The sequence below is a fragment of the Schistocerca piceifrons genome, chromosome 3, assembly GCF_021461385.2.
Source record: "Schistocerca piceifrons isolate TAMUIC-IGC-003096 chromosome 3, iqSchPice1.1, whole genome shotgun sequence".
Classification (NCBI taxonomy): domain Eukaryota; kingdom Metazoa; phylum Arthropoda; class Insecta; order Orthoptera; family Acrididae; genus Schistocerca; species Schistocerca piceifrons.
In genome coordinates this window covers 656993094-657006332 of record NC_060140.1, presented here as the reverse complement: position 1 = coordinate 657006332, position 13239 = coordinate 656993094, and the positions used below count along the sequence as shown (strand labels likewise).

The following is a 13239-nucleotide window of genomic DNA, read 5'->3' as shown; positions in this document are numbered from 1 at the left end:
AGTGGAAAGTGGCTCTAGATATACATTCTAGTGATGACTTTCCAGTGTGGATTCATCTGCCAGCAGGAGACCACGCAGGTGGCTGATACAAAGGGCAAATTGGTTACAGTACAGTCGACAGGCTATTTTTGAACGAAAGGATTGTGCACAGGAGATGGTGGACCATATCACTCATGAGATCCAAAGGGCTGCAGCAGAGTCCATCCCAGGTCTAGTAACCACCTCAGATGACTTCAAACAGTGTCCAACTACAGACAATCTTCATGTCTTCAGGTTTTGCGAGAGCACATGCAAGGCGAGTGATCAAAGAACGGAAGAGGGCTTCCTGGAGGGAATTCACACGACTTCCATTAATTGGTCCACTTCCGCTGCGCATGTTTGGGAATCAATAAGACGGATCTCAGGCTAGGGTAGTCCACATCCCCTTACGGCATTGTCAAATAATGGGGTCTTGGTGGACACACCAGAAGACATGGCTCACGTTTTAGCTGAACACTTCTGTACTGTTACTAAGTCCTGCTTCCAGAATGAGATTTTCACTCTGCAGCGGAGTGTGCGCTGATATGAAACTTCCTGGCAGATTAAAACTGTGTGCCGGACCGAGACTTGAACTCAGGACCTTTGCCTTTCGCGGGCAAGTGCTCTACCAACTGAGCTACCCAAGAACGACTCACGCCCCATCCTCACAGCTTTACTTCTGCCAGTACCTCGCCTCCTACTTTCCAAACTTTACGGAAGCTCTCCTGCGAACCTTGCAGAACTAGCACTCCTGAAAGAAAGGATATTGCGGAGACATGGCTTAGCCACAGCCTGGGGGATGTTTCCAGAATGAACCTGCTGTTCAGGTATTTTGTCGGACTGCAGAGATGAGGAAGCTCAATTTCTTCTCGCATACTGATGAAGTCTGTAACCTTCCATTCTCCATGTGGGAACTGGAATCAACTTTATCTGCAGCCAGAGACACTGCTCCAGGACCTGATGAGATCCATTATACCATGCTTCGTCATCTGTGCCCTGAAACGACAGGTCAGCTTATCAGTGTCACCCTTACCAGTTGTATAGGTAAGACTCTTGAACGCATGGTCAACCGCCACCTTGTCTGGCTGCTCGAGTCCTGAGGTCACCTGAGCCGCTCCCAGTGTGGATTCAGGCACTACCGTTCCACTCTTGACAACTTAATTCCACTGGAGAGGGCAATACAGGAGCCCTTCTTATGTCGAAACCATTTAGTTTGTGTGTTTTTGACCTCAAAAAAGCATATGACACTACGTGGAGGTACAATATTTTTTGCCGACGTCTTGAATGGGAACAACGTGGACGTCTGCCGCTTCTGATCCAATCCTTTCTCGAGGACTGGCATTTTTGTTATCGCATTGGCGATGCCATGTCTTATTGGTTTGTTCAGGAGGATGGTGTGCACCAGGGCAGTGTCGTCAGTGTCGCATTGTTTGCCATCGCTATCAACGGCATTTCCTCCGCAGTCAGGAGCCCTGTCAAATGCTCTTTGTTTGTGGATGACTTTGCAATCTTCTACTCTTCCTCTGATTTTACGATGACGACGAGGCTACAGCTGACCATTAGGAGGCTGGAAACCTGGGCCCAGACAACTGGTTTTCGGTACTCACCTGAGAAGATGATGTGTGTCAATTTTAATCGTGCTCGTCAGAGTTTTAACCAACCAGAGCTTACAATGGGGGACTGTATTTTATGTTTTCAAGACACTGTGATCTTTTTGGGTTTATTATTTGACTCAAAATTAACATGGCTTCCACACTTGAAAGACATACAAACAGAGGGCTTCCGGTCGTTGAAAACTTTGAAATGCCGTGGCGGAGGAACATGGGGAGCTGACAGGTCCTGACTCCTGTAGTTTTATAGGGCATTTGTTCAATCACACTTAGACTATTGGAGCATTGTCTATGGATCGGCTCATCCTTCCTACCTCCAGATGTTAGATGCTGTCCACCATGAGGGCATTCGGATATCGACTGGAGCCTTTCGGACCAGCCCAGTTCAGAGTCTGTGCAGAGGCTGGTGAGCCACCATTCCAGATTCGACGACATATCCTTTTGGGTCGACAGGTGCTGAAAATCTCAGTGTCACCTCAGTCATTGGCATTTAGTTCAGTGATCCAACCCACCTTCGAATGACTGTTCAGGAATCGGCCCCAAGCGACCCAGCCATTTGGTATATGTGCTACAGACTGTCTCAAGGATCTGAATCTCTCGGGCATCAAAATACACACACAGGGATGGAACTCACTGCCGCCTTGGTGTCTTCAGAGGCCCAAAGTGATTTTAAGCTTGACACAGTACACGAAAAGCTGTATTCCAGATATGGTTTTTACAACTTTGTTTTTGTCTATTTTAATTATGTACCATAGTTTTATCGTTATTTTATACAGATGGATCCCTGCAGGAGAAACCTCTCGGTTTTTCTGTGGTTTTCCCTGATAGGATTTTTAAAGTGCGTCTTGCAGAAAAATTTACAAATTATGATGCGGTGTTATATGGCATTCTGATGGCACTGGAAAGGGTTCACAGACATCACTGTACGAATTTTCTTGTCTGTTCCGACTCTCTTTATGCACTACAAGCACTTTACCAAATTTATCCAGTAGACCCGCTGACTGAGCTCGTCCATGACTCCTTACAGCGACTCCAACGCCGTGGCAAGGAGGTGATCTTTTGCTGGGTACCTGGCCACTTTGGGATACAGGGTAACGACAAGGCTGACAAAGCTGCCAAGGAAGCATGTTGGCCGTTAGTGGGAGACTAAATGGTTGCAGGTGTCAGACAACAGACTGTGGTCACTCAAATCGACCACAAAGGCTTGGCGGACTTCGTGTCAGCCTCGTCGCTGGAAGGAGGTTTTGCTTACCAGACTGCGCATTGGGTGTAGCCCTTTCACACATGGCTTCCTCCTCCGGCAGGAGGATCCACCATTCTGTGCAGTTTGTGGCATGATGCTTTCAGTTCAGTATATTGTGGTTAAGTGTGTCTTGTATAGTGATATTAGGCAGCCCTCGGTCTCGCTGGAGATCTGCCCACCATCCTCGCAGATACCAATACCAGTGTTCACAGAGCAGTGAAATTTTGTGAACTGTCAGGCCTCATCCCTAAACTGGTGGAGAAGGGCAGCAGACTTTACTACATTATAAACAGCTCAACATGTCGGGACAGTCTTCGTCCCCACCCATGAGATTTCGTGTTGCCTTTTTGTCAGGGCGCTGATGACCATGATGTCGAGCACCCCCTCAACCCAAATCATCATCATCATCATCATCATCATGCTTATTCTGTATTTACAGCTGTTCACCATATCTGGTGGAATGTTCACTATCCCTCGGCAAGGCCGGCTTCTTAGAATTTTAGTTGCAAAGTCTTGAAGCTTGGAGATAAAAAGTTTAAATAACACTAGAATAACAACAAAAGTGTCCACAATATTTGACTTGGAAAAGTTGTTAATGCTTTACAAAACTGCATTTTTTATGCATGTGACAAAATTTTGAGTGAAGTTAATACACATTTTTACGGCCAGGTAATCAACTGTTAAGTAGTGAATAATAAAGTATTGTTGGATACTTAATGGAGCAGATTTGGAAATTTGTAATTACACCTGGTTTTCTATGAAAATGAAACAATATTAAACTGAAATTTAAATACATGTTTTTGCCATGTTAATGTTCTTTAAAATTATGTTCTTGAACTACTTTAATGTATAGTTAATAGGATGGTTATCATCTTGTGATGTTATATTTGGTTGTCAAACTTTATAAACAAACATGAAATTTACTTAAATTTAAATTCAGCTTCATGTATTGTGTTTGTCACTTGAAATCGAGCATGAAACTGGGATCATATGATTCATTCTATCAGTTTTGTCTGATTGTGGTTTGTTGCAGGTTGTTAATTCCAAACTGAGATTACCTAATGTTGCAATTAGCAACAACAGTAAAACATTTTACCACTTTGACTTGACCCCTTGAGATTGTTTCTCTACTCTCTGTACTGTAAAAAAGTTGAAAAGTAATAATTTCGATGCTATATATTATATAGTAATCTGACTATTATTGTTGAACCTCTCTACGATTACTACATACTGTTAAAATTATTATTGAGATTAAGATGACTGTATGTAATGTTGCTTTACTTTCTTTTGCGATACTGAGTTAAGTTCGGCATACAATATCTAAAGTGCTATTCCGTGGACTGAATTTTTTGATTTGTAAATCAGTCAAATAATTCTGTCAAACTGAGAGTCTGTATGAATATTGAACTCAGACGTCTGTGCACAGATATTATGTAATTATGGCTTGGAAGGACAACACACATAGTACAAGGCAATGGCTAATGTCTGCAACCATCATATTGTAATTTGAATTGAAAGAGAATTTCCCCAAACCAGGATCTCAAGTGCAGGCTCTTAAGTTGCCAGACCACTTAGAAACAATTCTTCTGAACTGTGAGGTAGGTATTCTTTTCAGTAAGGATGAAAAAAATCTTGCAAAGATTCATTGTAAGTTTTAGCTCACCTTGACCTTTTATTTCCTTAGAAATACAATTGTTACTGTCATGCATCACTTTAGTAATTAACTCAAAGACTAGTCCACAATCTGGACAACATTTCATTGTCTTGCAACTATTTCCAGTCAAGACGCAAAAGAATGAATGACATTTAGCTGAGTAGTGGTCATCGATTTACATCATTGGGAAAGTTGAAAATTTGTGCCTGACCAGACTCAAACTTGGGTCTCTTGCTTGCTACGATGCTCTGACTGCTAAGCCATTGCGGCATTTCGCTGATTCCAATAAGTGTTCAAGTGTGGTGTGCATTTTCACTGAAGGGGTCATTGGCTAGTCTCACCTTATTTATATATGTGGTGTCTGTTCATTCAGACATTTCCAAAAGAACAGACACCAGATTTATAATTAAGCGAGACTGGCCAATGCTCCCTTCAGTGCAGATGCACACCATTTCAGTCAGTTGTCTAAATAGAGTTTCTAATGCAACTTAATCATAACTAATCTAACAGTAGAAGCCATTTCTTTCCATTCTTCTCCCCAGAAATCACCGATTAAAGAAAGGGTGCAGAACAAAATACTCTGAGCACTATGCACTTATACAGACATCTCACAACAATCTTTATCTTTGGCATGCTGCGTACACAAAAATTCCCTAATGATGTAAAGTTTAGTGAATCTATCATTGCTTGAGTGTCATCAATACTAATGTGGTTGAATTGCTCATATTGATGACCAGTGGTTTAGCATTCATGTGTTCAGTTGACACAATACTGGGAGATCCTAATCTCCATACAATACTCACGTGGATTACGTGTCAGGACTGAAAACTTCAGTACTGCTCAGTTGCCACTCATTTCTATCCACGTCAGTTGCACCCAGTTCTTCACTCTTGAAGTGGAATCTTCTGGATCTTTGTCACTATCAACTGTTCTGGTTTGGTGTTACAAAAGCTGATAAAGAATTTGAGAACTTGGCTTTTGAAGAATTCTGCAGCATGTTGTTTGTTACTACTTCAGCTGCCACTGCTATTGAGGTGAATGGCCATCTCTCTATTTGACCCTGTGTGCTTCTGGCACCAGTCCATCTCCTGCTGGCTACCGTAGAACCTCATTATGACTCACTTTACGACTGACTTGGGCAATGTTATTAGTGTCCACCAAAGTGTTGGGCCCATTACAACACACTCTCTGCTGGAAGCAGGATGCTGTTCAACATCCAGCCAGTACTGTTCAGTGTTGTTTGAAAACCTGAAACGTACTCTGGAGAATATTTGACCAACTGTTATTAATTACATTTCAATATACCATGCTGTTTCCTGGCTCTATGGAGCACCATTTTCTGACATCATTTACTCCCCTCATATTATAAATTAATTGGGTTTAGCATTTTTAGTGCTAATTGCAACAAAATGATTTGATTGACATTGAGAGAAAGTAACTGCCCAAACCCTAACCAACAACACGCTGTGGGACAACCAGCCTGTACCAAAAAGTGTAGTGCAGTGCCCACCTACCTACTGCTACTGCATCTCCAAAGTGCACCTGCACATCCTTAATGTGTCAAATTTATCTGCCCTTACTTGCAGTGCAGTTGCTAGCACACTGCATTCCAGCAGGTGAACTGTGATGATGAATTACTGTAACACAGCAACATCCTGGGGTAAGTCGGTACATTGGTAAATGAAGAGCAAAGAAATCTGGTAAAATTTTAGTATGTTGTTGAGGCCAAGTATCCTCCATTTTGGTAGGTGTAGATTTGTTACATCAGTTGTGCAAGTTAGAAATGCATTTATCAGAATTCATGAAACTCGCACGACTATTACTAACTACTTCCGACTAACAGGACATTACTGTCCTGAACGCAACAGTTTCTCACATTTGAATTTACAGTCTAAGCTGCTACAACACCGCTATACAATGTGACATATGATTTATGCTGCCTGCCACATGGGACTTAAGACCACAATGCCAGGATAGTTTAGGATCTGCTGGCAATAAGATACACGATATTCTCCAAGACACAAAAATAATCTAAACTTGCCATCAAGACCAAGAGGTCATCAACAAATATATAGTCACAACACAGAGACTGTAAAAAATGTGTTAGCCCACATTGTCCCACTTACTGACAAGAATTGGTTTGATGGCATTTAGCATGGTGTAAGCTTTGTTCATCATCTGTAGTCATCTATATCTTAGTAGATTGTCAGAAATCAAAATTTACTTTATCAATCCAATCAAATTCGCTGTATACATGACTGTACTTGATTGTGCGTTGCTACCTTGGCATGAGCAAAAACAAAGCTTATTGTGCCATAGAGGTGGAGCTGCCATTCATTGCATGGCTGGCTCTTCCAGCACCTGGTGCCTCCTCCTTGAACGATGACTTGTCCTCCCCACTGCTAATATTTCTCGGCCGCTGTGATGTCGGACAGTCCTCTTTGGGAATATTCATCCTCCTCATAATATAATGGCCTAACTCGTTGGCTCCAGAGGAGTCATTCTTGGAATGATACATGAAATAATTACTCCTAACTCTGAAAACATGCAGTGATATGATGAACTATTTATCCTTTCCTTTCCGTGTTGGACTGTTCCACCCGGTTGTAACTGAGGGGAGTGTCCAATCCTGTATATTTAATTTTTAGCCCTGTTGGTATTCTTACTCCAGCATTCTGGACTTCCCAATGCTGCACTCTGAACTCCCACCACAATGACTTCTGCTTTTTGTGTGTGCCTTTTCCTTCCTGCATAACAATGGCTTCGTGTAGCTGTTCCCATGTAATGCCAATTCAGCACAACTGAAATTCAAATATCTTCTGATCCGAAGCTCAAAACATGATGTGGTTTTCACAAGTCTCACTATAATAGAAACTCACATAATTCTACGCAGGTTTTCATCTGCTTCCTTCTCATTTCTTCCTTGTTGCGGTGGTCCTACAGTTGTCACCGCATCCCAGACTTCTGTCACCAAATGCCTCATCTTTCTCATTCTTTTCCATTCCTCTTCTATCCATCACTTGTTGGATACCACTTAGCCACATGTTCCATGGTATTCCTATTCTTTTCCTTTGAGGAGGTTGCCATGAAAGTACTCTCTTGGGCCATCTGTCTTCGTCCATTCTTTCAATAGGCCCAGACCATCTTCAATGGCTTTCTTCTTTTTTTTTTTATCCATACTATAGTGACTCTGTGTACTTTCTCTTATTTCCTCATTTCTTACATGGTCAAGTTGGGAAATTTTATGAGCTCTTCTTGGGTGGTTCATTTCCAAAGCTCTAAGCCTCTTTTTATTTCTTTCTGAGCGTTCTCAGCATTCACTGCCATAGCTTGTTGTTGGTTCCACACTGGATTTGTATAAATGAATTTTAACCTTTGAACTCGTTTTGAGATAGCAGCCCTTTCCTGTCTGATTTGTTTTGGATACCTCTCACATGTTCCATCACATGATAGGATACTATCAAGATACTTAAACTCTTTACACACTTTAATAAGATGTCCATCAGTGTCGATGTTACTTCACTCTGCAACATAGATATTCCATCTTCTAGGAATTAATTTTCAAACCCCACTTGTTATACTCCACCAACAGCTTCCTAAGCTTGTAAAATATATCTTCATCGTTTGTTGCAATGACCTGCTCATCAGCATAGAAAGTGTCTACATACACTGATTCCCTACTTCAATCCCCATGCCTATGATTTTCTACGCCACATATCCAGTCACTTCTGCATATACATCGTAGTGTGTGGGAGACAGACTTCTGCCTTTTAGTTATTCTGGATGTCTCTCGAGAAATTTCTTTCCCCACTTTCAGGACACATTCTGCTGCCTGTAGAGGTTTATGGTACCTCTTACGTGTAGTTTTGGCAGTTCCTTCTCTTAATCATTATTTTAATCCACAAACTTACTAATTCTGAAATAAGTTTGCACAGTGAGATGACATGATACTGCACATCTCAAGGTGGAAAGCCTTCTGAAGGTGAGCAGGAGGGGAAGGAAAAAGGGGGGGGGGGGGGGAGAGAGAGAAAGAGAGAGAGAGAGAGAGAGAGACAAATGTGGGTACTGAGTAATGTAATGGGAAATAACTCTGAGTTGTAGGATGGAAGAGAAGGAACTGGACAGAATCAAACAGTGGAAAATCTGGGATGAAATAACTACATGAAGTTTAGGACACTTCCATCCTACAACATAGAGCTTTGGTGCCAAAATAACCATTTAATGTGGTACATTCAGACAACAGTCACAAGACATGCTCAGGTCAACATCCTTTGGAAAATGAAGATGCACAGCCACTTAATTAGCAGAAAAGGATCAGTGTATTACATTTCTTCCATTCTTTGAAAGAATGGTGAGTAAAACTGAGTGAATTTTAAACAGGCAAGAAATTCATTCATTTTTCAGATGCCTAAGAAAATATCAGAGATGCTGTACTCAATAAAGATGATTTGGAAGTTTCACATATATTTACTATTCCTTGGGAATGTGATAGTAGCAGTATTGGGTCACATTGTTTAGTTTCCCAGTATTAAACTGAAAATCAACATGGCAGAACGTGTCAGTAACCACAAGATCTTGTTTGAGCAGATGCAGATTCTATGTGACACTACAAATTACTAAGACTCAACCACCAAACAGGTCATGGAAGTTAGAATGTGTACTGACTACTTTGGAAAATCCAGGATGGAATAGTGATAATATTATGAAAAGTTGCTACTCACCATATAGTGGGTATGCTGAGTCACAGACAGGCACAGCAGAAAGGCTGTCAAGCAAACCTTTCAGCCAAACAGGCCTATCTGTGACTCAGCATCTCTGCTGTATGGTGACTAGCAAATATCATTTTGATAATATTGTCATTACGAACTACTTTAATAGAGATATGGGCCATGCACTCAGCAGTTAATTGAAGTGAGAACTTGATACCAAAGTAGTTCAGAGTTGTGTCACGAAAGCTACCTTGTGAAGGGGAAGATGACATTACATATGACATATCATGATTTCTACTGCACATCATTTAAATCTGCAGATTCCTATGATTTCTTTGACAGCCAGTTACTTTCCTCATAAAGACAAGGGAAGCTATTGTCAATAGCTTTAAATATTGTACCAGTTTGATGCAACATGTTTATCGAGGACATTTTAACAACAAATCTTGGAAGACTTTGTAGTTATATTGTGGAATAGTTGCTTCCTGTTACAAAACAAAGGTGTAAGTTACATACTTGGTGGTAAACAGTACAATCATCCTCCATTACCACTCTTCTGGTGTAGTTGACGTCAGTCTTTGTGACTTTAGGGAGCATAACTTCATGTATCTAATGTGTTCAACACTGAATTGTATGACACTGGAATGCTCAGTAGATGTAATAGAATGTTACGACCTCGACTACCCATCCTCGTGGAGACATAGAATGCAGCCCTTTTGAATTAAGTGAAATCTTGGTCATTATCATCAGTGTTCTGTCCTAGAGCAGGTCTTCACATGCAGCTCTCCATGCAGTCCTCTCATTTGCTTCCCTCTTCATTTTCTCATAATTGTTTTCTATTCCTATACTATCCACCATCTGGTATCTTCTGCATTCTCTCCTCCTTCTTCCATTCACCATTCCTTCCATAGCATCCATCGGCAAACAATTTCTTCTTATCCAATGTCCAAGCCAATAGTGTTTCCTCTTCCTGACTTGCTTTAAAAATTATCTCTCTCTTTCCCTCATTCTTCTCACATTTCCTCAGTTTGTCTACTTATTTATACCTACCATCCTCCTCCAAATTCACATCTCCGATTCTTCTTTCGTTGTCTTTCCTAATTGTTCACATCTCAGCTCTGTACAACGCCCCACTCCTTATAAAGCACATTGCCAGCCTCTTCCTCAGGTATCTGTCCATGCACCCACATAGAAATGCCACCTCTCATTAAATGCCTCTTTGGCAATTGCTATAAGCATTTTCATCATCTTTATTGCATCTCATGTCTTGTGTAATTATGCTTCCCATTTAAAGCACTAATGTGTTCTGTATCTTCCTGTTGTAACTTTATTGTTGGTCCTACTTTTGTCTTTTTCTTATTAATTCTCATTCTGAATTCCTGTTATTCCTCACAGTTCTTATTTAATTCTTTTAACATTGAAGTGTAGTTCTTTCACTGTCTGCCAAATAACACCATATTATCTGCAAATCAAATACATTCTATCCTCCTACCACCAACCCACACTCCTCTCTTTAGTTTCAAACATTTCTGAATAATATGTTCCAAGTGTATCTTGGTAATGTTACATAATACTTGTGCATAGTATACTCAGTATTCCTTCACTGCTTTATTCAAGACGACAGCAGTTCAAACCCGCTTCTGGCCATCCTGATCTAGGTTTTCCGTGATTTCTGTCAGTTCCTTAAGACAAATTCCAGGATGGTTCATTTGAAAGGGCATGACTGCTTTCCTTCTCTGTCCTTCCCTAATCTGAACTTGTGCTCTGTGTCTAATGACCTTGCTGTCGGTGTGATGATAAACACTAATCACCACCACCTTCGCTGCTGTGAACAACATTGCGATCAAACTATCATGTAGTAAACCTTGAGATGTATTTTTATTAGTTGATCCTTTTTTAAAGGTAAAAAAAATCTGATGCTTTCCATTCTTGCATAAAAGTTGTTTTTATTGTTTCAGATTTTGAACCTTTTGATCTGGAGGCTTGGTGGGGCCAACGTGTTGTTAAGAATTACAAGCATTCACAGTCAACACCATAGTTAAGCATGAATCTTTTATTATCAACCAAAATTTCATCTGCCATTGAATAAAGAACAAATAATTTTTCATTACATTAATTAACAAAGATGGTTAGATTACACAACTTGTGAAAAACCATGATAAATTTCCCATGTAACATTGCGAGTGTTTACTGGCAACAGAAATTCTAAATTATTCTGAGTTATATGCACTTGTTAAAGGACAAACACTTTTATTCATAGTTCTTAATGAAAGTTGTGATCTAACATGTCTCTGAAAAGCTTATGAACAAGAGTACACATGAGAATTAAGTAAATACTGTTAAGAATGTTGAGACACATGGAAAGAATTTCACATTCCTATTTCTTTCAACTATGACACAGCCCAATTATTGGTTGAATGTATTATACCTTATTTATTGAAATTATTTTATCATTTTTCTATAGTTAATTGCATTGTATTTTTGTTTGTAAACCTGTGTATAACACTTTCTTTTCATGTGAGATTCCATTACCCAATAGAAGAAAACTTCATACAAGTGCCTAGTGGTTTCTTTTGATAATTTATTTATTTACTTCAAAAGGACTCTTAGGTATATATCGAATAGTTATCTCACATGAAGAGACAGTTTGGTATTTCTCATTATTAAGTAATGTACACACCTTCAATAAGAAACAACATAGTTTTTTTAAGGTGTACCTAATTTTGTGGGAAATACCTATAGATAAGGTAAAATAAGTAATTAGAACTTCTGACTTTGTTAGTTTTTGTACAACACAAAAACAAAGCAATACTGTATTTTTAAGAGACGTAGACTTGTTTATTTGAGTCAGAATTTCACTTGCAAGACTAAAAATAATGACACCATTTTTATACCAGATATATTGTAAAAATGACGTTTTCTTGATGATTGTATTGACTGTAACTGTTGAATCTTATTGGATCGTTTTGTAGAACTTAGATTTGTAAATGAAAAGCTTCAGTCAGTGAAGTAAAATTTATAGTAAAATCTTCAGTTATTAGTTGCACTTTTTTGGAAATGTGCATCATGTGTATTGATGAAATTGGTGTAAGAAAACCACAAAATACCTGGAGCCTTTGTCCTTCCATATAATAATACAGAAGTAATATGTAAGGTGTTTTGTACATTGGGGTTGCTTTTATAAGACACTTTTTACGGTTTTTCTGGACTGCACCACCATCACTGCCACCACCACCATCTCCTTCCATGCCCGTTTCATTCCACCCTGTGTAAAAATGAGCCTTGTGAAATTTGGGCTCTGTAGGACAAGGCGAAAGAATGCCCCTAGGTCATCAAAATTGAAAATCCAGAAAAAAAGATAACCATCAACTTCAAGAAATATCACTTCTACACTAAGTAGATTCATTACTTAGTGTCGGTTACTTGCTTACTTCATTGTCCTTATCTGAAAGTGTCCTCATTGGCTGAATGACATTAAAAATCAGTTAACCCGAGATTTGTAGGTGAAGGGAAGAGTGAACCATGCCTTTCCATTTTATGGCCCAGTGGAGTCTACTGCTGTAGACTTTCATTTTTGAAGGAAGGTAGCAGTTGTAATGTACAATATTTTAGTCTAAAATTTGTTTGCAGGAGGCAGTATATTTATTTCGATGTTACGTAAGTGAAGTGACTGAAATTAAACAGCTATTTGTCAGAGCACTGTCAGTGGTTTCTTTCTACAGTTTGTGAGTATGTAAATTAACTGTGCATCAAAGGCCCCTTGAACTGTGTGAGAGTGAGCAGAGACAGCTATGAAGAGGTAAGAGTAAAGTGACTATGTGATGAAATTCAACAATGCAGTAATTTAGGTACTTATGATACAAATTTTACACATAAATATATTTGAAAAAAAAATGGAAAATTAAAATTAACTACACATTAAATATTGATAATCTTAGGCACAGAAAAGAGAAGGCAAAAGTTGGCTAAGAAACTCTTGCTGATTGGGATTTTCAGCCCTAAGTT

General features: G+C 39.7%; 1 protein-coding gene across 1 annotated transcript in view; it reads left to right on the top strand.

Moving 5' to 3' along the window:
• Positions 1-12933, top strand: part of LOC124788130 (MAPK regulated corepressor interacting protein 2-like) — a 53371-nt gene extending 40438 nt beyond the window's left edge. The window contains exon 6 of the mRNA XM_047255269.1: positions 11193-12933. Within this exon, the coding sequence (XP_047111225.1) occupies positions 11193-11272 (80 nt within the window). The 3' untranslated portion in view covers positions 11273-12933. The remainder of the gene's footprint in view (positions 1-11192) is intronic.
• The last annotated feature ends 306 nt before the right edge of the window (positions 12934-13239 follow it).